Genomic DNA, 27,160 nt, shown 5'->3' with positions numbered 1-27,160 from the left:
AGCAACACTTAGAGAGATGGAACCAAGCAACACTTTATTATTACACACGGACGGAGAGAAACTGTATTTCAAATTCCGGCCCCAACGTGGTGGAGGAACTTCCCCTATTCAGTATATGTTTTTACCTTCTTTGTCTCCCAAATATGGGGTGTTTCCGGTCCCCTTTGCAAGTTCTTAAAGAGCCCTATGTGCTGGGGCTTTGAGACCTCAACAAAGGCTTGGCCTGGCGCCAGCACTGATAACTTCATCCAGGGAAGGTTTATGGCCTCTCTGGAATGGGAGTAGTTTTATTTTCCTTATTATTTAAGCAAGCAAGCATTTACAGAAGCCAAAATAGCAGGGTTAGAATTTCACAGAGCAGTTTTTATATAAGATGGATGCTTCAAAAGAACTCTGGTTACATCTTAGATCATCTATCTGATTTTCCACAACCCCACCATCCCACTCCCTTTCCACTTACTTTTCTACTAAAAACCCAAGTATGCCTTTTAATAACTCAATGAAAATTACACTTAAAATGGATGCATTTTATTTTATGTAAACAGTACCTCAATAAATTTCATTTACAAACAAAACAACAGTATATTTTTAAGAGTTCATTTAGAAAAAAGAAAATGACAATTTTTAATTAAAAAGTAAAATATGAATACCTTATTTTTTTCATTTTTAAAAAATATGTTTTCATTGATTTCAGAGAGAGAAAGGGAGAAGGAGAGATAAAAACATCCATCAGCTGCCACTTGCACACCCCCTATTGGCACATGTGCCCTGACCAGCAATTAAACCATGACCTCCTGCTCCATGGGATGAAGTTCAACCATGAGCCACACTGGCCGGGCTGAATACCTACCTTATTTTTAGGAAACTAATGTATTATGGGTAAAGCTAAAGTTTCCTTTGACCACCCTCCCAATCTTCACTGCCACTCCTTATCTCTCCCATTTATACTGTCTCCCCCGAATAATCACTGCTGTGAGTTTGATATGGGTTCTTCTGAACCTTTAAAAATATATTTACATACATATATAGCCATTGAAAATGTATAGTACTGTCTGCAACTTGCTGTTGTCACTCAACATTATGTTTCTGAAATGTATCCATATTCATATAAAGTTTATTTTTAAAATCTGATATAAATAATCTGTTATGACTATAGTGCATTTTATTTAGCCAGGCCTTTCCCCTCCTGACAGATATTTAGGTTGCTTTTCTCTATTACAACTCACCAGTGCAGTGGTAAATAGCAGTTACCGCTGGGGTGGCCATAGGAATGGGAGATGGTATTCTGTAAGGTTTAATTTTTTACAATGAGAATGCATTCGTGTATTATTTATATAATTTAAGTACTGAATTAAAGAATTTTCTGATACATAAATTATCGAAAAAGAAAAAAGAACAAAATTAGTAACAAGAAGCCGTCATCTATTAAAATATATGGAAAACAAAGTTATAGGGCATAACAGTGTACTCATGGTTTAAGACATAAGCACTTACTGAAAAATAGTGATCTGAGCACTAAACAGGTCATATAAACATTTTTCCCTATTCAAAGCAATTACAATGAAAATATCAGCATATTGGTTATCTTGCCATTAGCATAATTAACACATGCATGAATACTTAATTTATACTTTTTGCTTTCTTCTTTTATGACTATGATGTCTTTCCCCATCCCTGAAATGAAAGGGGTAAAAATAAAAACCGTCATAAATGATGGACACTTTAATAGAAGAGCTTTAAAATAATAATTCATACATCAGATACAGACCAGGAAAAATTAAAATATGCATTTCGAACTGAAAAGTGATTTTTAAAGAGTAAATATGGAAACCACATCATTAAAACTAAGGGACAAAATTGAGATGGGGATAAACAAAATGAATTTTTTAAAAGCTCCACTTGGGAGCTCCACTTTAAAATTAACTTTGAATATATGTACATGGCTGATTATCAGAGAATTCATTTCAAGTAGAATACTAAAGTCAGAGGAGAAATTAGAAACTGTCTGATGTCTTTATCTTGGCTCCTGTCTCAACTCATTCTATCTCAGGGAGAATATCAAAGATTAGCCTACTGAGAAACATTTCTGCTAATACTCAGTTTATCTTCTTTAAAAGAAAATTATTCATGTTTAGATTTTGAGGCTGTCTAATGAATTTAAGTCAATAGGGATTGATCAGACATATCAAAATTTACTTAAGTGGAAAAAGCACTAATAAACCAGGAAGAAGTTAAACAGCACGATTTCTGATAACTAATCAAGAGTTAACCCTTTGCACTCGCTTGCTTTTTTCTCGATTCCTTTATTCTACTCGGGATTTAATTTTTTAAATACCCCAGATTTTACAAAGCGGGGCATTAGAATAAAAAACTGGAGTATCTTTTCATACAAACTTATTTATTTGGATTTTTTTATATTTCAAATTATTGATACATTCAAAGAGTAATTTTAATCTCGACATCCGAGTGCAAAAGGTTAATTTGTATAAAATTATTATAAAATATCATTAATTATATTAATCAAAAGGGATTACTAAGTAAATATTTAATTTTTATAAGAGAACGACTAAATCATAGCTAGCTTTAAATCCTTGAACTGAATGATAGTAAGATAAGTAAAACTATTAAACCAGAAGCCTTACAATTTCCTGATCACCCTGGAGAGACAAGGTATCATTTGCGAGCCCATTTATCAGACAAGCACTGTGCACATAAACCCTACATAAGACATGGGCCTGCCCTCAAAGAGCTCACAGCCTAGTAGGGAGAGTAGTAATTACACATGTGCCAGGTAGACAGGTAACAAAATGGAAAAGATCAGCTTATTTGAGTGAGTGAAAAACGGCTTCATGGGAATTACTAAGCTGGGTCTTAAAAGATGAGGACTTTACCAAGCAGGCCTTAGGCAGCAGAACATGACATGGCAAGGTAGAAATGTAGCACAGTGTGGATGAGAAACTGTAGTAATTCGGGTTGGCTAAAGCACTAGCTACCCATTTCATGGGTAGTGGCAAAATACAAGGATAGGTAGGCAGATGCCCTGATCCTTGAGAGCCATTCTAAGGAATATGAATTTTGCCACTGAAGAGTTGTAAGAGGTGAAAGAAAGTTCACTCTGGCAGCAGGGTAGAGATGAATCCGTAAGGGACAAGCTTCTAGACAGGTAGAGCAATTAGGAAAACAACCATCCTTTTCCAGATGGACAGCAATAATGACAGAGGAAGAGGAGGAGTAAATGAGGACTCTTCAGGTAGAACTGACAGCAATTAAGACTAGATAGTAAGGAATAAGAAAGGAGTATCTAACATGACTCCTTGATTTCTGGCTCAGATGAACAAACGATGGTCATTCATTAACCAGGACAGGAAATGCTGGGAAAGAGGAACAGACGGAGAAAAAGATAACTTCAGGTATAGCCTCACTGAACATGGGATCTAGGCAGATGCCCAATAAGAAGCTGAAATATAGGAATAGACCTCAATTGCTTTAGTTCATATCTCTCAGCTATCAAAATTTTATCAGGGATATTCACAGGGCAAAAATGACTGCTATTAAAGTTTGGATCTTCTCAATGACACTATACACCCTACACCTTAGGAATTAGCAAAGGAAGAAAACAAAAAAAGAGAGAGGGACAGTTGAAGGGAGGAAGGAAGAAGCAGGAAAAAAAGCAAACACCTTTTTAACACAATTAACTGTCTACCTACACATTACTTAAGAAACGCTACCTTTTAAAGGTAAATAATTGACTGTTGGACAAAACAATGTTAGACTTACCTCTCTTTCCTCCTTCTTGAGTCCCAATTTTTATCTTTATCTTTATCTTTATTTCTTTTTCGTTTATGTGGGCTCCTACTCCGATCCCTTCTATGCCGTGAACACTCAGCATCCAAATAGCTTCCACCAGACTGCCGTGAATCTACTGAAGCTGATCGCCTTTCTTCTCTCCTGAAACATAGACAGGACCATTCATCAGTTCACTTTCTTCACTGGTCTTCAGTGTGCACCAGCCTAAAGTTAATGTTCTGCATCAGACCAATGATACAGTATCTAAATAAGTAATAAGTATGTGTAATCTTACATGTCATATAAGAGGGCAGAGAGACACAGTTTTTATAACATGTTTTATAACTCTGGTGTAATAATCCTAAGCAATGAAGAGAAACAATAAGTGCTCTGATGAATACTAGTGTGCTACTAATGCCCTTGGAAATACTAAAACTTAAATGATTATAAGAGTTTAAAAAGAGAATATTTTCACCAATAAACACAATGACATACTTTTCAGCATCATCCTCTGCTTTTTCCTGCTCTTCTTGCCAATTATTACTGAGTTCTTCCATATGCACATTTATCACATCCCGAATCACCTTAGAGAGTTAAGCACAGAATTTCAGATAAGAAAGCTGTTCGAAAAATTAAGTTTAATGCTATAAATAAATCACTGCTGACAATCAAATATTCATTAAAAGCTATGATACAGTGGACTGTGGGATGTATACAGTTTAGATAACATTAAAAAGGCAAGTCAAATTGGAATATGAATGGCAGATTTAAGTATATCTATGTTAAATTTGCTAAAGTTAATAACTATACTATGATTATGCAAGAAAATATCCCCATTCTTAGGAAATAGTATTAGGGATAAAGGATCATAATGAACAGTTCAGAAAAAAATTAATGTACAGATAGAGACAGAGCAAAAAAATGTAACGATAAAGAGTACAAACGACAAGCAAATGAAGCAAATGTTAACAATGGTGATCTGTATAAAAGACACACAGGAGTTCTTTGTATTATTTCCAGTTTTGCAATTTATTTGTATGTTCGAGCTTTACAAGTAAAACTCTTTCTAAAAAGTCTTATAATTAAGTCAAGATGACAGACAAAACATGAAACACATAGTCACTTCACAGATACTTTCCCAGTGAGCCTATAGGCCACTCCCTAAGAACCATTTAAAAGTTTTTTTCCTTCCTATTTATCCTATAGCATCGTCAAGCACAGGGGCTGGTCACTATTTCGGTGAAATTGAAATAGAAGGTTACAGTTGGTTCCTGCGAGCCTAATTAGGAAAGTTTTAAGAAGAAAGGTATGGGAAACAAGGGGCAATCTCAGAGACACACACTATGGTTCAGGTCTGACTGATTTTCTCCCCACCTCAAAGAACTTTTCAAAAGCTCCTGAAGTAAAATGAAACAATGTCTAAACTTCTTAATACAGCCTTTAAAGCCTTCCATGATTTTACTATACCACATAGAAGTCAGCTTTATCTCCTACTGGATGCTCCTTCAAAATCCTTAAATTCTAGCCACCCTGGATTACACCTGGGTCCCTGGAAAACTTCTATACTTATATTTATTTTTAGGAACACTAATCCTTCCACCTGGAAAATCCTTACCCACTATTTCCCCTCTTCCACTATATTCTCTTGTGAAAATCTAAGATAGGTGAAGGCCTACCTCAGGGAGTGGCATAAGTCACACATACCCGAATTCCAATTCAGCTCTAGCACTTCCCTGTATGACTCTCTGCCCAGTAGCTCTATGTGAGCTCTGTGAAGCCAAATGTTATTGGACATGGTATCCACAGAGCCACCACACAGAGCCTATAAACAGACATTCACTTATCCCCCTCTGCTTCTCCCTTCTCTCAAATACTATCTTCTCTATGAAGCCTATACCAATCTTCCCTTTTAAAAAATTGATCCCTCCACCCACACACTTTGATCTCACCTCATTTTAGCACTTACCACAATCTGTGTTTTGAAAAATCTTTTTTATATCTTAAACTATAATAGCTCCTTAAGGGTGGGGTCTGTGTGCATTTATCTTTACATACCCCACAGCAGTATGTTATGCATAGTAACTACACTAAAGATAAATTTTTTACTAAAATTAGCCAAAATTCAGATTCTAAGTCAGAGCAAACAAAAATTATCTATATATATATAAAACCCTAAGCAACAGTTCGACCGGTCGACTGTTCGACCATCTGACCAGTCACTATGATGTGCACTGACCACCAGGGGGCAGATGCTCAACGCAGGAGCTGCCCCTGGTAGTCAGTGCACTCCCACAGCGGGAGTGCCGCTCAGCTGACTGATGGGCACCAGACACCAGGCTTACCGCTGGCGAGTGCAGCTGTAGCAGCGCGAGCCTCTCCTGCCGCCACAACAGCTTTATTGAGTGGCAGCGGCGGCAGGCGCAGCAGGGCCCGGATGAGCAGGAGCAGCATAGCCCCAGCCCAGGCTCAGGCTCCTCCCCAGCCGCCTGCTGCTTCGCACACTACTACATCCCTCGAACACTACTACATCCCTCAGGGGATCCCGGATTACGAGAGGCCTCTAGTATAAGATATCAATGAAACTAGGATTGGATGAAATGTTGAAAAAGCCCTGGCCAGAGATAAATTACTAAGAAAAACTGTACACACTGAAGTATTTGCAGATGAAAGGTATTTGGGATGTTTCCAAAATTACCAAGCAACTGGGAGGAGAAGACAGGTGATAAATGGGGGAATAAAATAAGATCATATGTTGAGGCTGGGTCATGGTACATAAGGGTTCATTAGACAATTCCATCCACTTTAGAATACTGTATTTTCCAGCGTATAAGACGACTTTTTAACCGAGGAAAATCTTCTCAAAAATCGGGGGTCTTATACACTGGAAAATACGGTACTCACTCTCAGCTCCAGCACTGGGACAGCTGCTTGCGGGAGGGGGTGGGGGGTGGATACAGGTACCGTATTTTCTGGTGTAGAAGACCCCCAACTTTTGAGATGATTTTCCTGGGTTAAAAAGTCATCTTATACGCCGGAAAATACGGTATGTTTGAATACTTATGTAATAAAAAGTTAGCCATCAAATTGTAAAAAAACACTAGCAGCAACACAAACTTGATCACAAAGTTATGAGAGTAGAGAAGAAACAAATGATACACAACAAAGTATTTAATGGGCTGTAAGAATCACTAAGGTAGTATAACATGGTCCTAGACCTCTACTGGGAGAGATAAGTCTACAATACAAACATACTTTAATTGCAAAAAGAACAACATAAAATTAAGTGCTAAGCTGTGTGGTGCAGAACACCTATCCTATATAATAAAAGGCTAATAAGCAAATTGTCCCCACAGGCAGGATTTCAACCAACTGGAAGTCAGACGTGCGCTGACCATCAAGGGGCAGTGGCAGCAGACAGCCGGGGGAAGGGAGGCCCCAGCTGGCAGCCAGCAACCGCTAGGGACCCTACCCGTGCACGAATTTTGTGCACTGGGCCTCCAGTCTATACTAATAAAAGAGTAATATGCTAATTAGACCAGGAGACCTCCCGGAGACCTTCTAGATGTCCTTCCGGACAAAGCCAGGGGCTTGGCCGGCCTGCAAACCACCCCCAAACAGCCCTCAGCCCCTTGCCCAGGCCAGCCACGCCCCCCAGAGGGGACCCTCACCTCAATGAGGGTGTGGCCAGCCTGCAAATGGCCATCAGCCCCTTGCCCAGGCCCAGCCAGCCCCCAGCAGGGACCCTCACCCCAATGGGGGCGTGGCCAGCCTGCAAATGGCCATCAGCCCCTCGCCCAGGCTGGCCATGACTCCAAGCGGTGAACCTCACCCCGATGGGGGCGTGGCCGGCCTGCAAACTGCCCAAGGCCCCTTGCCCAGGCTGGCCCTGCCCCCCAAGGGAACCCCCACCCTGATCTGGGACTCCCTTCAGGGCAGACCAGTAGGGTCCCACCCATGCACCAGGCCTCTATTCTCTACACTAATAAAAGGGTAATATGCTAATTAGACCGGGACACCTTCCGGACAAAGCCATGGTGGCAGGGCCAAGGCAGAGGCGGTTAGGGGTGATCAGGCCAGGAGGGGAGGGCAGTTGGGGGTGATCAGGTTGGCAGGGGGGAGGTCAGTTGGGGGCGAGCAGGCTGGCAGCGGGGGCAGTTGGGGGTGAGCAGGCCGGCGAGGGGGGGCAGTTGGGGGTGAGCAGGCCGGCAAGGGGGGGCAGTTGGGGGCAAGAAGGCTAGCGGGGTGGGCAGTTGGGGGAGAGCAGGCCAGCAGGAAGAGTGGCTAGGGGCAATCAGGCAGGCAGGCAGGTGAGCGGTTAGGAGCCAGCAGTCCTGGATTGCAAGAAGGATGTCCCCCGAGGGGTCCCAGATTGGAGAGGGTGCAGGCCGGGCTGAGGGACACCCGCCCCATGCACAAATTTCATGCACTGGGCCACTAGTATATATATAAAAACCTAAGCGACAGTTCGGCCAGTAGCTATGATGTGCACTGACTACCAGGGGGCAGACACTCCAACTGGTAGGTTAGGTTGCTGGCCCTGGGTTAGCTTGCTCCTGGGACTGTCGGCCCTGAATCTGGTTCACCCGCACCCCAGACCCAGAGAGGAGGGAGCCCAATTCCTCACAGAATCAGCCATGGGTTAGCTTGCTGTGATATTAAAATATTTCTTCTAATTAATTTCCTTTCAATGTGCACGAATTTGTGCATCAGGCCACAAGTAAGTGCAATAAGCCAGGGGATGGCTCAGAGCCAACTAGTGCCTCATGGAAACAGTGGATATCAAGATTTAAAACTGAAGATTTTATTTCAGGACAGGAATAGGAAGACCCTGAACTCACCTCCTCCCACAGATACAACAAATTTAATTTTCTCCTGAAAAGGACCCGAGAGCGAGAGGAACAGCACCTCCCCAGCAAACGATAAAAGAGATGCATCGAGATGGGTAAGAGAGGCAGAGACACGGTCACACCTGAGTCCCTACTCCAGATGTGGTGACAGACCTACAACCAGAGGAATACAGAAAAATATGGAATTCTCCCTCGAAGAATGAAGGGATTATGCCCCACATTAAGCACCCCCCAACTCTTGGATCTGGCACTGAAAAACGAGCCCCCAAAATGTCTGGTTTTGAAAAGCAATGGGGATTAAATCCACAAGAAACAGAGCTATAAGGAATGGAGAATCTGCTCTTAAAGGGTTCATGTGCAGACCCACTCACCCTGAGATCCAACACAAAAGCAACAGTTTGAAAAAGCCTAAACCGTAAGTGAGGGAGACCCACTTACAACTTAATCTGGCTGCCAGAGAGGCAAGAACCTGCTAAGACTTTTCCCCGGAGACAGAGGCTCTGGATGGCACCATTTTTGCAATCTCATTCTAACTTGCTGGTAACAGAACTGGTATGTGCCATTTTTGGTACCCTTCCTCTAGCCTGCCAGCACTGGTAGAACTATCTTCCTACCCCATGCCAGTCAAGCACCCCAAACAGCAGCCACATTACAACCAGCCAGGCAAGCACACCATACCCCATCCTCCCATACATCAGTTGCACCACAGCCAGGCCAGATGAGCACCTGCAACCTGCCCATCTCACACTGCAGCTGGCCCTGCCACAGGCCATAGGTAAGCACAACCCACATAAGGGATGCACCTTGAGCACCTGGCTCTGGTAGCAAGAGGAGATTGTGCCTCTGGATCCCACAGATCATCTCCTACACAAGGTCACTCCTTCAGGACTATTTTGCCTAATATATATAGACAAACACTGGGAGTCAGGCAAAATGAGGAAACAAATATGGGTCAAACCAAAGAATAAAACTAACCTGGAAAAAATACCTTAATTTAACAGATAAGCACCCTACCTGACAAAGAGTTCAAGGTAATAGTCATAAAATTGCTAACTGAACTGCAGATGAACATGAGAACTTTAAGAGATGGAAAATATAAAAAAGGACCGAACAAATTATAACTGAACTAGAAAATACAATAGAGGAGTTCAACAGCCCGGTCGCCCCCAACTTCCTGCCTCTGCCAGTCTGGTCACCCATTAACTGCCCTCCCCTGCAGGCTTGATCACCCCCAACTGCTCTCCCTTGCAGGCCTGGTCCCTCCCAACTGCCCTCCCCTGCTGGCCTGATCGCCCACAACTGCCCTCCCTTGCAGACCTGGTCCCTCCCAACTGCCCTCCCCTGCTAGCCATCTTGTGGTGGCCATCTGGTGTCCACATGGGGGCAGCCATCTTGTGTGCTGGAGTGATGGTCAATTTGCATATTAGTTTTATTATATAGGATTAAATAGGATAGAGGCCTGGTGCACGGGTGGGGGCCAGCTGGTTTGCCCTGAAGGGTGTCCCTGATCAGGGTGGGGATTCCCTTGGGGCATGGGGCAGCCTGGGTGAGGAGCCTGTGGTTTGCAGGCTGGCCACACCCCCCGGCGACCCAAGCAGAGGCCCTGGTATCTGGGATTTATTTATCTTCTATAATTGAAACTTTGTAGCTTTGAGCAGAGCCAAGCCTCCTGCTCGCTCCATGGCCGCAGCCATTTTTGTTGGGATTTATTTATCTTCTATAATTGAAACTTTGTAGCCTTAAGCGGAGGCCAAGGCAGGCCAGGGCTGCAGAAACTTGGCTTCCTCCATTGCTGGGGGCAACTCAAGCCTCCTGCTCTCTCCAGCTTCATGGCTGCCGCCATTTTTGTTGGGATTTATTTATCTTCTATAATTGAAACTTTGTAGCCTTAAGCAGAGGCCAAGGCAGGCCAGGGCAGGCGGAAAGCTTGGCTTCCTCCATTGCCGGGGAAACCCAAGCCTCCTGCTCTCTCTGTGGCCGTAGCCATCTTTGTTGGGTTAATTTGCATACTCACTCCTGATTGGCTGGTGGGCATGGCTTGTGGGTGTAGTGCAGGTACAATTTGCATATTACTCTTTTATTAGATAGGACTAGAGGCCCGGTGCATAAAATCATACACTTGGGGGGGGGGGGTCTCCCAGCCTGGCCTGTGCCCTCTCACAGTGCGGGAGCCCTGCAATTGATCGCCCCAAAGAGGTAAGCACTTCCCATCTATCTGGGGCTCCTCGATGAATTGCCCCAAAGAGGTAGGCCGGAGCCAAGAGTCCTGCCTCCACTGTGCGTGCAGCCATCTTGTGATGGCGTGAGGGCATCACACATGAGGGCATTACAACTACTTAGCCTTTTATTAGTAAGAATAGTACTGGAAGTTCTAGTCAAAGCAATTAGACAAGAAAAAGAAATTAAAGGCATAGAAATCAGAAAGGAAGAAGTAAAACTGTATTTGCAGATGATGTAATAACTATATATAGAAAACCCTAAAGACTTCATCAAAAAACTGTTATAATAAATGAACTCAGTATAATTGCAGGATACATAATCAACATACAGAATTTTGTGACATTTCTATACACTGATAATTATCAGAAAGATAAATTAAGAAAACAATCCCATTTATAACTGCATAAAAAAAATACCTAGGGATAAATTTAACCAAGGCAGTGAAAGGCCTGTACACTGAAAATAATAAATGGATTTGAAGAATTCATATCATTAAAATGTCAACACTATCCAAAGCCATCAGCAAATTCAATGGAATCCCTATCAAAATTCCAATGGCATATTTCATAGAACTAGTACAAACAATTCTAAAATTTTTATGGAACTACAAAAGACCCTGAATAGCCAAAGCAATCATGAGAAAGAAAAACAAAGCAGGAGGTATCATACTCCCTGATTTCAAACTATACTACAAAACTACAGTAAGCAAAACAGTATATGATATTGACACATATGATACACAGACCAATGGAACAGAATTGAGGGCCCAGAAATAAACACATATATATGCAACTAATTTATGGCAAAGGAGCCAAGAACATATAATAAAGAACAGTCTCTTTAATAAATGGTGTTGGAAAAATTGGACAGCCACGTGCAAAAAATGAAACTAGACCACTATTTTACATTGTACATGAAAACTCACTCTAAATGGATTAAAGACTTGAATGGAAGACCTGAAACCATAAAATTCCTGGAAGAATATATAGGCAGTAAGCACCTTAACATCGGTCTTAGCAATGTTTTTGTGGCTCTCACTCCAAATAAAAGCTAAACAAAAACAAAAATAAACAAATGGGACTACATCTGCAAATCATGTATCTGCAAAGATGTTAATATCTAAAATGTATTTAAAAACTCACACAACTCAACAACAAAAGAAACAAAACACCCCCTTAAAAAATGGGCAGAAAATCTGAATAGACATTTTTCCAAAGATATACTGATAGCCAACAGGCACAAAAAACATGTTCAATATCACTAATTATTAGGGAAATACAATCAAAACCACAATGAGATATCACCTCACACCTATTAGAATATTATAAAAAGAATACAAAATAATAAGTATTGGAGAAGATGTGGAGAAAAGGTTAACCCTCATATGCTGTTGGTAAGACTGTAAATTGGTGCAGGTACTATGGACACACAAACAACAGTATGAAGATTCCTCAAAAAATTAAGAATAAAACTATTATATTATCCAGCTATTCTACTTCTGAATATTTATCCTAAGAATATGAAAAAACTGCCCTTGCCTAAGTGGTTCAGTGGTTAGAGTGCTGGCCTGTGCACTGAAGGGTCCCAGGTTTGATTCCCAGCCAAGGCCACCTACCTGGGTTGCAAGATTGATCCCCAGCCCTGGTTGGAGTATATGCAAGAGGCAACTGATCAATGTGTCTCTCACATTGATGTCTCTGTCTCTACCCTCCCTTTCACTCTCCCTAAAAATCAATGAAAAAATATCCTCAGGTGAGGATTAAAAACAAAACAGAAAACATTAATTGAAAAAGATATATGCACCCCTATGCTTATCACAGCATTATTTACAATAGCCAAGATATGGACACAACCAAAGTGTCCATTGATGGATGAATGAATAAAGATGTCACATACACATAATAGAGTACTACTAAGCCATAAAAGGGAATGAGATCTTGCCATTTGTGGCACTATGAATGGACCCTGAGGGTATAATATAAGCAAAATAAGTCAGGAATGGACCCTGAGGGTATGATGTAAGCAAAATAAGTCAGGAAGAGAAAGACAAATACCAAGTGACTTCACTCATGTGAAATCTTTTAGAAACCAAAAACAATTGAACAACAACAAAAAACAACACAAAATCTCATAGATACACATAACATATTGGGGGTTGCACAGTGAGCAAAAGGAGGAAAGTGGTCAATTGTATGGTGATGATAGTAATTAGACTTTTACTAGTAGAGGTGATCACTTTGTAGTAGCTATAGATATCAAAATATAATGTTGTACACCCGCAACTTATATAACAGGAAAAAAAATTAAAACAGCAAAACAAGAGCATGTCAGATGAGAAAACAACATGTATTGGGATGTGGAGGTAAGAATAAAGCTATGTAAAACCAGACATAGTTTAAGACACATGCAAAAGAAAATGCTTGGTAGAATGAGGCCAGATTGTGGAAGGTCTATGAAATCATAGAGAAAAGAAAGAAATATTGTGGAAACAATTAGGGTTTTGATGGGGAAATTATTTAGAATCTGGGCAAGGTAATTTATGTATGAAAAAATTCATCAACTCTACCCACTAAATGACATCTGAAAATAAATCTAGATAAACATCAAGAGATTAATGAAATTAATCATAATTTTATATATACATTTATACAATTATATAAATTATAAATAATTTTGCGTGGCTCAGGGGTTAAGCGTTAACCTAGGAGCCAGGAGGTAACGGTTCAATTCCTGGCCAGGCCATATGCCCGGGTTGGGACCCGATCCCCAGTGTAGGGCATGCAGGAGGTAGCTGATTAATTATTCTCTCTCATCATTGATCTCTTTCTCTCTCTCTCTCTCTCTTCCTTTCTCTCTGAAATCAATAAAAATATAATAAATAAATTATAAATAATTTATACCAAGACATTTCTTAATTCTAAATATTTAGCAGAGTACATAAAACACACTAAAATTTCTGCCAAAAAATCATAGCTATTTATTGAGCAATTTATATCCACACATATAATCTCAATCAATTCTTATAACAACCCTGCAAAGTCTATACTGTGATAATTTTTTTTTTAATGATTCTTAAAAAACTCAAATAACTTGCCCAAGTCAAACAGCAATGATAAGCAGCAGAATGAAAACTTAAGCCCAGGTGTGTTTAAAGCCAAAATCTAAAATCCTCTTATCACTTTCTCAAAAGTAGGTATTTTTTAAAGATTGAACAACCTCTTTATAGAAGGTTTCTGTATCCTAAAAAGCCTTTGTCTGGCAAGGGGTGGATCTGAAAGTGATGAAGCAACTACAGATCAGGTGTGTCTAGCTTGAAGATACTTATTTTTTCAGAAAGCCTCCAAGGAACTATGAAAATCCATAGTACAGACTTAGAAATCTACATAAAGGAAATGTCTGTTCTCAACAAAGCTCTACAAAATTATATAAAACTTACCTCAGTGTATGATTTCTTGGTAATGTGAACATTCTTAGCTCTATAGGACTGACGTCTTCTTTTATAATCCCTCACTTCTGCCAAGATTTCAAGGTAAGATTTTGGACTTTTTCGACTATTATCTAATAAAAAATAAAATTATTATATCCTCAGAAAAATTTACATTCTTAAAAATTAACAGGAAGGATCACAACAATCATATTTTAACATGTTTCAAAATATGTTAAAAATATTCTAAAAATTCAACATTATATAAATAGGCTAAGTTTTATACCATTCCTTTTCTCCAGTCATCAGTTGAACATAAGAGTGTTTAGGCACATAAATTACAGCAACAGCAAAGCTGTAAGTAACATTCTCACAGAAGGATGCTTTGCTTAATGTAAAAATCAGAGAGCAAACTTTCACTACTGAATAAACATCTTTTATATGTGAACTAGAGGCCTGGTGCATGAAATTTGGGGGTGTCCCTCAGCCCAACCTGCACCCTCACAATCTGGGACTGCTGCTCCCAACTGCTCTCCTGCTTGCCTGCCTGATTGCCCCTGCTTCTGCCTGCCAGCCTGATCGACGCCTAACTGCTCCCCTGATGGCCCGATTGCCCCAACTGCCCTCCCCTGCAGGCCCGATCGCCCCCAACTGCCCTCCCCTGCAGGCCTGGTCCCCCCAACTGCCCTCCCTCCCCTGCTGGCCTGGTTGCCCCTAACTGCCCTCCCCTGATGGCCTGATCACCCACAACTGCCCTCCCCTGCCAGCCATCTTGTGACCACATGGGGGCGGCGATCCTGTGTGAGGGTGTGATGGTCAATTTGCATATTACCTCTTTATTATATAGGATATCAGATGACACAAAACCATCTTATTCCTACTCAAAGTGGCCTGACAAATCATCTTAATTACAGCAAAGAATGGAATAACAATTAAGAAATAAACTATGATATTCATCTCAAACCTTGATTGACTTTTGCAGCCAAGTCTACAAAGAGATCACTGTCATTTTCGATAATTTGAGAGTCAGAGCGCTTTTTCTTTGTCTCCTCAATTACAAAATCATAGAGGGCAAGACGATCAGCTTGGGTCAGATCACAAACAAATCGTTTGTGATTCAGAGGAACTTCAACAGGTAAGGAAGAATAAATCCCTAAAGTAAAAATAAAACCACAAAAATAAAAATACATGAAGCATTGTGAACTTAAGATCTACTACTTATCTATAAACATGCGCTATAGTAATGCAGTATGAAATCAAATTTTTTCATAGTAATGCCTAAGTTACAAAATATCAATCTATGTGACAAGTGATAAACAATGACTTTATTCTGAATGCTACATTCACATACAGGATATATTGTGGATATACGCTCTTCTCTTCAACAATGTTAAAACAGATCCCATGAAGGCAGGCAGTAATTATCGTAAGACAATGTTCATAAGAAAACCTTTTGGTAAACAATTTTTAAAAGGCTACCCATATTATAAAACTAGATATTAACTTCCTTTCTGTGTATATGTTTTTTCCCATAAAAGCTGGTGGGGGGAGACTTTTAATAGGTAATACATATTATAGTTACATTGAAAATAAATCATAGAAATATGAAAAATGTGTTTTAAAATGTCCCTTTTTTATGAGACATCAAGCTACTCATTCCAAATTAAAAATATATCCCATTTGTGTAATGACTCAGAGCTATGGACCAAAAACAATTAAGTAGCCGAAATCCCACACTTCCTCAGACCGGAGAAAGACAGGTTACATTGAGACTAAACTTGTTTTAATTTTCAGAAGAGGAAGTATATTGGCTTAACCAAGTTAACTGAAAAAAGTTAACAGCAGTGCCCCACAACAGTTACAGAACTTACTAAAATCTGCTCATTAATGAAAAAAAGTAAATACAATACCTTGATATGATGTATTAAACTTTGAAGAAAAATTTTGTTTTGAGAATCAAATTTTCTCAAAGAAATAAAAAATTATTGTAACTGTAAATAAAGCAATTTAAAACGATAGTCCCAGACTCATTATTCACTAATGCAAAGAACATGAGCTATCAAATAAACCCTTTTAATGTTTGCTAGGTTACCCTAAAGTAATAACTCTGGTTCATAGAACAATATAAAATCAGTAGCTCTTCCCAGATACTTATATTTGATATTAGCTTTGTTGACTTCCTAAGTAAAGATGCAAAAAATAAATAAATAAATAAATAAAAGCATACTATAAACTAAGCATTGCAACACATACACACAAAAGATTACTTTATATTTGTCTACAAATTAAGAGGATAGCTACACTGAATCTGAGTCTGTGGTTTAGCAGCTATAGATAACTAAACATGTGCAAGTCAAAGGATTTTGAATTAGTGGGGAAGAAAGGTTTCCTTTGAAATCAATCAATTTTACTCCACTTCTAGGAAAAGCCCTTATGTGCAGCCAGATGTTAAAATATTTAATTATGTAATATAAAAAATGAGTTTGCTTTGATAAACCTAATTCCTTTGAATATAGGCTACAAAGTCTGGGAGAAAAACTAGAAAAGATTAGAAAACACTAATATTCAGTCATGCTCCACTTAATGAGGGGGATATATTCTGAGAAATGTATCATTAAGCAATTCCATCATTGTGGGACTATCATAGAATATACAAACCTAGATGGTACATCCTACTACACACCTAGGCTTTGTGGTATAACCTATTGCTCCTAGGCCTGCACAGCATGTTACTATTGTACTAAATACTGCAGGCAACTGTAACTCAATGGTATTTGTGTATCTAAATATAGCTAAACCTTAAAAAGGCAGATTAAAAATACTGTGTAAAAGATCAAGTATGTGTGGGCATGTGGCTTGGGGGGGTAGGGAAGGGTTGTGGAGGGAGAGAGAGTAGACATCAGGAGGATGGAGGAAAGAAGGAAGAAATAGAAGAGAAGGAGAGAGCAGAAGCAGAGATTGAAAGAGACACAGATAAAACTTAAGATGAGAATAAAGCGGGGAGGACAGAAGAGGGAAAAAGAGAGAGGGCCCTTGACAGAAAGAGTGAGAGACAGAGACAGGGGGTAGAAATGGGACTGGGAGGAGAGACAAAGAGAAATAAACAGAGGGAAGGGAAGTGAGTTTATGTGCTGTAGTGTGTGTTAATGCATGTGCAGGGGTGGGTGTCGGGGTGGGGGCAAGGAGCTCCTGGGTTCCCCTCCTTTACCAACTCTAGGCCCCAGCCAGGGGCAGGGTGCAGGGCAAGGAGACAACATGCCAAGCCTCCTTGTCTATTTAAAACACCCAGAATTAGAGGTAAATTCAACATCCTGGTTGGGTCCAGCCTTTTCTTTCAACATCACAAACAAACTTTTGCTTATAAACCATTATAATCTTATGAACCACCATGGTATATGCAGTTCACTGCATACCAAAACATCATTATGCAGTGCATGACTGGGTTATAAACAAGCTCCATATAAATCTTTGCCTGTTATTTTCAAACAAAGAAATATAATTTCCTCTTTGAAATATATTGGTTTTCTTTATTCATCTTAAATTTCTATATGAAGACTGATACTTAAATTCCTTGAAAATTCAACTCAAATTCCAAATCAAGACTGTAATACTGTGACAGTGACTAAGATAAAGTTTAGAAATTTAAATGATACTTTTAAAAGGATATCATTTGCAAAAAGGATACTGCATATCTTTAAATAAGGAGTACATTCAGGTTCCTAATTCCTCTTTATACTCACCCCAATTACTGAAAAAGAAAAAGTACAGGAAAAGTTAAACAACAAACTGCATTCAAATCATTCAGAACATAGATATTTCTGACAAAAAAATAAAGGGTAAACATACTTACATAAGCTTACATTTCCATAAAATGTAAATTTTCTAACAAGTTTCTATGCTTTAGATAGAGTGCATTTCAATGTGCTGTAATCATACCAATTCTGTGAACTTCTACTTTTTTGTATAATAATTTTTAATTGTGGTAAAAGATACATAACATAAAATTTACCATTTTAACCATCTTTAAGTGTACAGCTCACTGGCATTAGTATATTCACACTGCTGTGCACCCATTACTTCTGTCCATCTCCAGAGCTTTTCATCACCCTGAACTGACACTCTAAATCTACTTTTTAATAACTCTAATTTTCAATTCTTCCTTGTTAGTCACTTTTGCCATCATAGGGCATCTTAAACATATGAGATACTATACTATTTATTAACAAGAGGTACTGTTTCTGAGATACATATTTAGAATTTTAGAGAGAATTCAGAGTCAATTTCTTAACATTAGAGATAAATTACAGCCCCCAGAAGCAAAATGACTTGCCAAAGTTTCACAAGTGGTAGGAACAGATTAGCTATAGAACTACTCTATTTCTATCTCTTTAGGCTTTGTTAGCTATAGTACCCTGATCTTCAAATCACAGCCATGACTCATACCAAAATCTGTGGATGCTCAAGTCCCTTATATAAAATGGTGTAGAACAATATATAGTCAGCCCTCCACATGCCTGGATTCCAACTGTGGATCAAAAATACTATTTTGGTATCCTCCTCAGATACCAAACCCGTGGATGTAAAACCCACAAATACAGAGGGCCAATCGTATTTATTGAAAGAAATACACGTGTAAGTGGACCTATGCAGTTCAAACCTAGGTTATTCAAGGGTCAACTGTATGTCATGAAATTCAAGTATAACAACTTGAACCTTTAATACAGAAGGAAAAAGATAAACCACTAAGTATAAAATGATTGTTTATAATTAAAATTAATATCTTGGTTATAAAATTAACCAAAGTAACTATACCTAAAAATAAGTAAGTAGATCTAATGGTTATTTAAGCTTTCAGAAAGACTAATGAATTGAGACCTAATAAGACTGATAAAATGAAAACATAAATATATAACCTCACCAAAGAACTTAAAATTTAGTGAACAAAAAAATATTAATTACATAAAAAAATGTAAAATTGTTCATATTGGTTGTCTTCCTTCGAAATAAACACATCAAAAAGAAGATATTAAAGAGATTTTTGTCCTGGAGTAAAATGTTTAGGTATAAGTAAACTATAAAAATAATCTCTGTTGAGGAAATGCAGAACTCTACACAAGATGAAAAATAGTTTTAAAAAGAGAGTTACAGATCATATAAAAATAGTTCTTAACAGTTAAATCTTAATTTAAGCTAGTGCAAAAATTCAAAATCAAATAACATTTCCTCTCTTAATGTACGGAAAAAAGTATTCATTCAAAGTAATTATTTGCTTTTATAAAAAACTAAACTCCATGTCCAAATCTGCCTTATTACTCTTATATAAAAACCTGATTAGAAAATGATCTAGATAATTACTCATATATACATATATGAGTAATTATATATATATATGTACATATATATATAAACACACACACATATATAAAATTCTCACCCATTTCATCTTAATATTGCTTTCTACTGCTCTAAACACCAGGAGATAGTTTTATATTACAGATAAGAAAGTAAAAACTCAGAAAAGCTGTCATTTGTACAAGGCCAAGCAACTAGTTTATTTCTTTAAAATAAGCTTACCCAAAATATAATAAACAATGAAAAGTATTAATAGTATATTATGTACAGATTTGAAGTTTGTGACGTTCTTTTAATTAATAATGATAGACATAATAATGAATATATTTGAGCAATTATGTAAAATCCACAAATATCACTAAAAGTAGAGCTTCTAACAGAATGCAGAATAATTCAGTGGTGTTTGTGCCAAAATTCAGAACTTGGCTCTGGATCCAGCTTTGCTATTATCTAGCAAAGGAGTGTCAATTCAGTTACGTGTGCCTCTACTTCTGCACATACTATGGAGGGGAAAATACTCGTCCAACCTATCACAAGTTTATTGTGAAGGAGTAATAAAATATATAACAGGGCTTTGAAAAATAATATCTTAAAAGTATTAAGGACCTTTAGAACAGACACCAGAACCTTATCATCTCTATCAGTCAGGGTTTGTTTCCTTATCAGTAAAAGCAGACACTAGATTAGATGATCTCCAAGTTCTCTTTAAACTCTAATAAATTCAGTAAATCTATCTAACTAGGTAAGGTCAAATAAAGTCTTTTAACAATTAACCCCTCAAAAAAAACTTCTACTTTTTAACTGGTTGATTAATAGGGGCAATGGGCAGAACCAATAATAGGAGTTCAGTAATCTCTTCAATAAGAGAAAGTCAAATGTATCCCTCAAAGAGAAAAACCTGTAATTCAGCACAAAAGTACATAAAAACAGGAGCTTCAAAACAGGAAATACAATGTGCTTCTGCTGTTACAAGGAAACAATGTAATGCAGACTAAAGGTTAGGGACTTCCTCCTTTGAAACCACAGGGCACTTAGGAAGGTATCAAGCCCAGATATTGACTTAGAAAAATGGGCTAAGACCCTGAACTTAACAAGAGAGACAACAAACCATAATGGGCTGGTGAATATAATTCAGAAGAGTGAGGAAAAAAGGGTAAGATGTCTGGGGAAAGCTACCTTCAGAAGGTTCAAAAAACAACTCCAATCCTTATAAAAAGGAGCCAGTCATGTTTAGCTTAGATGTTTTATCTAGGTTCAAAATCTATTAAATCTATTTACTCCTTTACCTTCTATGTTTTTGATGGATTAAGTTTTCTTTCAATTTCCTAAAAGCTCACACTTAAAATTCTAACCTAGTCTCTGCTAACATAAGCCCCAGAAAGAAACTCTTAACCCAGCTTCAAAACTGGGCATAAAAGGATCCACAAACCCTCTGAAATTATATGTAACACTTTGTGTTTGCATTTTATTCTGAGGGGCAGCTGTGGGAACTAATCTCTTTTAGCCAAAGCCTTTCCTTTTAGTTCATTTCAATATTATATTTAACAATGGGCTAATCCTCAAGAGAGGAAATCTCAGGGTAACACAGTCTCAATAAATGGGATTTATTAACTAAATAATCATAATTTTAAAAAATGATCTATAAAGCAATCTAATCTATTAGGAAATTCCAAAGCATGAAGTCCTAGCTAAAACAGTGTCCTTGTCAGACTTGTGTATTTGAGCAGAAAATATCTAACAAATAAAGCTAACACCAAGCACAGTAGTCTAATATGTAAAACTTAACCTTTTCTATGTAATTGTTTTCACAAGATTTTTCTTAAAAATTAGTAACGTGTGCTTGTGGGAGAAAAATAGTTTTACTCATTATTTAGCTCAAACTATGATGCCACTTACTTTGATTATAATAGTCACCATCTTTTCCAACCGCAGTTCTAGCTTGTTTAATTATCTGGAATTGTGAGTCCTTATCTGTCAAAAAAATCCATAAACACAATATGAATCATCAGGGTCCACAATTAGATTATTAACTGGGTTCCAATTCAAGTTCTTTAGACACACAAACCTTTAAAAATCTTAAGAGAGGCAACACCCACAATCTCTGCCTAGGTAATCTGAAAGCAGAAATTCTTTCAGATCTAGCTAGATCCCAGTAAGTAACAGCGTTCAGGTGGTTCAGAAAACATAACCAGGCACAAAACAGTAGCCACTACGAATTTTAGCAACAAATAATATGTAACATTTCTTGAATCCTACAAAGTGTCAGGCACTATTCTAAGACTATGACATGTATCATTTAATCTTCATAAAAGTGCAAATACCCTACCCTAGCTGGTTTGGCTCAGTGAATAGAGTGTCGGCCTGCAGACTGAAGGGTCCCAGGTTCGATTCTGGTCAAGGGCACATGCCTGGGTTGTGGGCTTGATCCCCAGTAGGGGGAGTGCAGGAGGCAGACGATCAATGATTCTCTCTCATCATTGATATTTCTCTCTCTCCCTCTCCCTTCCTCTCTAAAATCAATAAAAATATATTTTTTAAAAAGTGCAAATACCGTCATCCCCATTTTATAAAGAAATGTAGACAACAAATAGGTTAATTACCTTGCTGAAAGTTACCCATCTGTTAGTGACAAAACCAGGAGCTGAATCAGGGCCTTCTATTTTAGAGCCCAAGATTTCAACCTCTTAGAACAGCAGTCGCCAACCGGTGGTCCAAGGACCACTGGTGGTCCGTGAGGTCCCAAAGGTTGGCGACCGCTGTCTTAGAACACATTTCCATCTTCAGTCCTGTCTTCAAACTGTGTTGTGTGGCCAGATTTTTGTTATAACTAAGAAGAAAGGTGTACAAAGCTTTCTAGGATTTTCACTATTAATATAACAAGCCTGGTATCTAACTTTCAGATTATAAAAACTAGTTTCACTATACATTAATCAATTCTACATTCTCTTAAAGTACAAATGTCCTTAATCATAAGCATACTTATAAAGTCCATTCTTTTGATAATTAAAAAATGAATTATCAATATATACATATAGTAAGATATTTTAAAATTATAATCTATTAAGTTAATACTTACTCAAAGTGATTGAAGGTATCTTCATATTCTCATAGAAAAATTCAGAATTATACATTTTATCCTAAACAGTAAAAAGAAAAACAAAAAGTCAGTGTTCTTGAGAATCAGATGATTAGCTATTTTAAGATTTGACATAAACCAACAATAGATTAGTATCACTGAAATATCTCTTGCAATAATTTGTGATATTAGGCTAGTACCATTCTATTCCACAAATGACTATTATTTCATGTCAGAAAACCTCACCCTATACTTCCATATATTGTGAATTTATTAATGCATCAATTATATGACACATGCATACCTCTTCTTCTTTGGTGTAGCCGAGTTTCCTCAATCTACATGATACCATGTGCTTTGCTAAAGATGATTTAGGCATGTGATGATTGAAATCATAAGGGCATATCACAACTTCATCCTATAAAAATCAAACAGAATCAAAGGAAAAAGGTACATAATATTTAAAGATTTAAATAATAATACCATTAAATGTTTACTACTTTATTAAGTGGTACTATCCAGTATGTCCTCTTCTGCAGGCCTCTCCCAACACCCTGTCTGAGTGTATGTGCATATTAAAAAAAAATTTTAAAGCCCCAGCCAGGTCATTCCATACACTAAAAGATTGGTATTTGATTCCCAGTCACGGCACATACCTAGGTTGCAGGTTTAATCCCCAGTTGGAAGTTGGGGTGTGTATGGGAGGCAACCAACCCAGCCAATTCATTCATTCATTCTCTCTCTCTCTCTCTTCTTACCCTCCCACCCCCCACCCCACCCCCGCCACCCCCTCTCTCCTTCTTTCCTTCCTCCTCTCTCTCTAAAACCAATAAACATATCCTCAGGTGAGAATAAAAAATAAATTTTAAAAATTAAAAACCTTTCCCTATAGCCTTTGCCCCCTCTCCACCTCATCAAAGCCCAACTCGGAAAGACTTGTTCACATTCACTGCCTCAACAACCTCACCCATCAGTCAGTAAATCACTAACAACCTTCTGGCTACGATGGCCAAAGCACATGTCATAGTCCTTAATAATGTTTGAATGCTTCTTAGAAGGTCACAATCCCATTGTCTATTTCTGTCATCCTGATACACTTTTCATGGTCCTTCTGCTTCTCTGGTTCCTTCTACCTGGTCTCCTCTAAAGATGTCTTCCTTGTTCTACCTGTTCCCTTTTCTTTTTTTTCCCCCCCAGAGGGAACTTATATACCTGGGCTACATATACATTTTCTTTTACTTAATTAACAACTCCCAACCTCCACTTCTTTGGCAACTATCAGCTAGTTCTCTACATCTGAGTCTGTTTCTGTACTGTTTGGCTTATTCATTTGTTTTGGTTGTTTTAGATTCCACATATAAGTGAAATCAGAGGGTATTCATCTTTCTCTGTGTGAATTATTTCACGTAGCACAATTTCTTCAAGGTCCATCCATGTTGTCCCAAGTGGCGGGATTTCCTCCTTTATTGCTGAACTAGAGGCCCAGTGCACAAAATTCATGCACGGGGGCGGGGGGTTGTCCCTCAGCCCAGCCTGCACCCTCTCCAATCTGGGACCCCTCGAGGGATGTCCGACTGCCCATTTAGACCCGATCCTGGTGGGATTGGGCCTAAACGTGCAGTCGGACATCCCTCTCACAATCCAGGACTGCTGGCTCCCAACTGCTCACCTTCCTGCCTTCCTGATTGCCCCTAACCACTTCTGCCTGCCAGTCTGATCACCCCCTAACCACTCCCATGCCAGCCTGATTGATGTCTAACTGCTCCCCTGCCAGCTTGTTTGCCCCCAACTTCCCTCCTCTGCCAGCCTGGTCACCCCTAACTGCCCTCCCCTGCAGGGTTGATCGCCTCCAACTGCCCTCCCTTGCAGGCCGGGTGCCTCCCAACTGCCCTCTCCTGCTAGCCATCTTGTGTCCACATGGGGGCAGGATCTTTGACCACATGGGGGTAGCTATCTTGATCTTGTGTGTTGGAGTGATGGTCAATCTGCATATTACTCTTTTATTAGATAGGATAGAGGCCTGGTGCATGGGTGGGGGCCAGCTGGTTTGCCCTGAAGGGTGTCCCAGATCAGGGTGGGGGCTCCCTTGGGGCGTGGGGCAGCCTGAGTGAGGGGCCTGTGGTGGTTTGCAGGCCGGCCACGCCCCCTGGCAACCCAAGCGGAGGCCCTGGTATCTGGGATATATTTACCTTCTACAATTGAAACTTTGTAGCCTGGAGCGGAGCCAAGCCTCCTGCTTGCTCTGTGGTCGGCAGCCATTTCTGTTGGGGTTAATTCACCTTGTATATTTGAAACTTTGTAGCCTGGAGTGGAGGCCTGGGCTGGCCAGGGTGTGCAGAAAGCTTTGCTTCCTCCATCACTGGGGGCAACGCTAGCCTCCCGCTCTTTCCAGCTCCATGGCTGCCGCCATTTCTGTTTGGATTTGTTTACCTTCTATAATTGAAACTTTGTAGCCTTGAGTGGAGGCTTAGGCAGGCAAGGGCAGGCGGAAAGCTTGGCTTCCTCCATTGCCGGGGAAACCCAAGCCTCCCTCCTGCTCTCTGTGGCTGTAGCCATCTTGGTTGGGTTTATTTGCATACTTGCTCTGATTGGCTGGCGGGTGTGGCTGGTGGATGTAGCGGAGTGATGGTTACTTTGCATATTACTCTTTTCTTAGGTAGGATAATATTCCATTGTGCATATGTACCACTCACTACCTGTCCCCCTTTCTATGTTGGTGTTTCATGCAGGTCTAACCAGTGGCCTTTGCCATTTGATACAGTTAGTAGACGAACTCATGGCTTCAACTTTCACTATATAGGGATGACTCCCAAAATCTATAGCTAATTTAGACCTTGTTTCTCTCTTGAGCACTTTACACTAAAGACACTAAAATTTCAACATGACCAAAAATAAATTCATTATATTCATGGTTTCCTGATCCCAAATCTGTTCATCTTGTGTTTTCCTATTTCAGTAAAAAGGTCCTACTTGCTCTTCTCCCACATCATCCACATCTTATCAATCATCTATCTATCCTTTTTACTCCTAAATAACTCTGAAATCCCTCCACATAATCCATCCAATATTACCACTATCCCAACTCAGGATATCATGGATTACAAGAGCCATTATCTAAGTACTTACTCCACTTGCAGTCATTTTTTTTTTTTACTTTTTTACTGAATTTATTGGGGTGACATTGGTTAATAAAATTACATAGGTTTCAGGTGTACAATTCTATAATATATACCTGTATATTGTATTATGTGTTCACTACAAGTGAAGTCTCCTTCCATCACCCTTTATCCCTCCTAAGCCCTCTTCGGCCTCCCCACACCGCCCTCCGCTTCCAGTCTTGTTATCCATTCCATTCTTCACACTGTAGCTAGTTTGAATCCCGGGTCTGCCATTTAATGACTGTATTAAGTTACTGGATTAAGATACCTTTTTTTGCTTCAGTTTCCTCATCTATAAATTGGGTATAATAGCAGGACCTCTCTCACAAAGCTACTGTGAAGATTAAGTTATACATGAATTTATATACATACAGCAATTCAAAAAGGGCCTAGTACCTAGCAAGTGTTCAATAAATGGAAGCAATTAATATGTTATTAAAAGGTAGGTATTAATTATTATATGCCCAGACTTAAAATGCTTCCCTGCCTCCCCCACTGCCCTCATGTGTATAGGTTCTTTGAAATGGCTGACCCAGGACCCATAAGACATCGCCCCTACCCACCATCCTTAGAACACTCTCCTTCCTGCCACGCCTTTAAAAAAATCACAACTGGTCACGAATACACTTGCCTACATTTTCTCAAAACAATCCTAAGGGAGGGCTGCTAGTCACCCTCCCTTAGTGATACCCTTAATAATTCTAGACTCGGTGCTCTCCCAGTCGGAAGTGTACAATTTGGGGCGGAGAAGGGTGAACTGAGCTCCCCAGCTCTCCCGGCACGGGATCTGGTGCCACTGCGGCATCCGTGTGACAGGTGACAAAGCACACGGCCAACACCTCTGCGGCAGCACTCGGAGGCCCGTTCACCGGTTTTCTAAATCATCAGCAGACCTGCCATTCCCTCCTCACCCAGAGCATTTCACCATTTCTTTAAACCCCAAGTTCCAGCAGGTGCGCCGCACAGGCGGCGCCGGGGCGCTCGGAGCCCGTCCCCGCAGCCCTCCGCGGCTCTGCACCGGGCGGGGCTCCCACGCCCTTCCCCCCGCCGCCCCGCGGGGATGCGGCCGCCAGAGAGAACCGCAGGCTCCGGGCCCCGAGGGCCCGCACCCCTCACCTCGGCCGCCGCCTCCTCCCCGGGGCCCAGCCGATCCAGGCTCCAGCCCAGGGACGACGTCACCTCCTCCAGCGTCCGACAGCAGCTCTCCACGAACCCGCTCAGCTCCTCCTGCAGCCGCCGCCGTTCCTCCACCGGGGGAGGCTCGCCCTCCATGGCCGCACCCAGCCCGCCAACGGGA

The 27,160-nt window shown here is 39.8% G+C and overlaps 1 protein-coding gene across 1 annotated transcript; it reads right to left on the bottom strand.

The window, feature by feature from the left end:
* Window positions 1–17: 17 nt before the first annotated feature.
* On the bottom strand, window positions 18–27,160 carry SNRNP48 (small nuclear ribonucleoprotein U11/U12 subunit 48). Its single transcript, XM_079777082.1, has 9 exons — window positions 26,980–27,160; window positions 23,010–23,123; window positions 22,706–22,766; window positions 21,526–21,600; window positions 15,242–15,430; window positions 14,290–14,411; window positions 4,282–4,370; window positions 3,778–3,948; window positions 18–1,674 (listed from the first exon to the last, which is right to left on the bottom strand). Exons 1-9 carry the CDS (start codon window positions 27,133–27,135, stop codon window positions 1,626–1,628), a joined length of 1,026 nt encoding a protein of 341 aa, XP_079633208.1. The 5' UTR covers window positions 27,136–27,160; the 3' UTR covers window positions 18–1,625.

This window comes from Cnephaeus nilssonii (assembly GCF_951640355.1).
Source record: "Cnephaeus nilssonii genome assembly, chromosome: 7".
NCBI lineage: Eukaryota > Metazoa > Chordata > Mammalia > Chiroptera > Vespertilionidae > Cnephaeus > Cnephaeus nilssonii.
This window is presented reverse-complemented; position numbering and strand designations above follow the sequence as displayed.

Excerpts from the sequence above, each read along its gene's own strand:
- SNRNP48 (XM_079777082.1), bottom strand. The coding sequence starts at position 27,135 with ATGGAGGGCGAGCCTCCCCCGGTGGAGGAACGGCGGCGGCTGCAGGAG. Across the intron at positions 14,412-15,241 it reads GGCTGCAAAAGTCAATCAAG|ATAATAGTCGAAAAAGTCCA; the intron begins GTTTGAGATGAA and ends ATTTTTTATTAG. Across the intron at positions 3,949-4,281 it reads GCAGAGGATGATGCTGAAAA|GAGAGAAGAAAGGCGATCAG; the intron begins GTATGTCATTGT and ends TCTATGTTTCAG.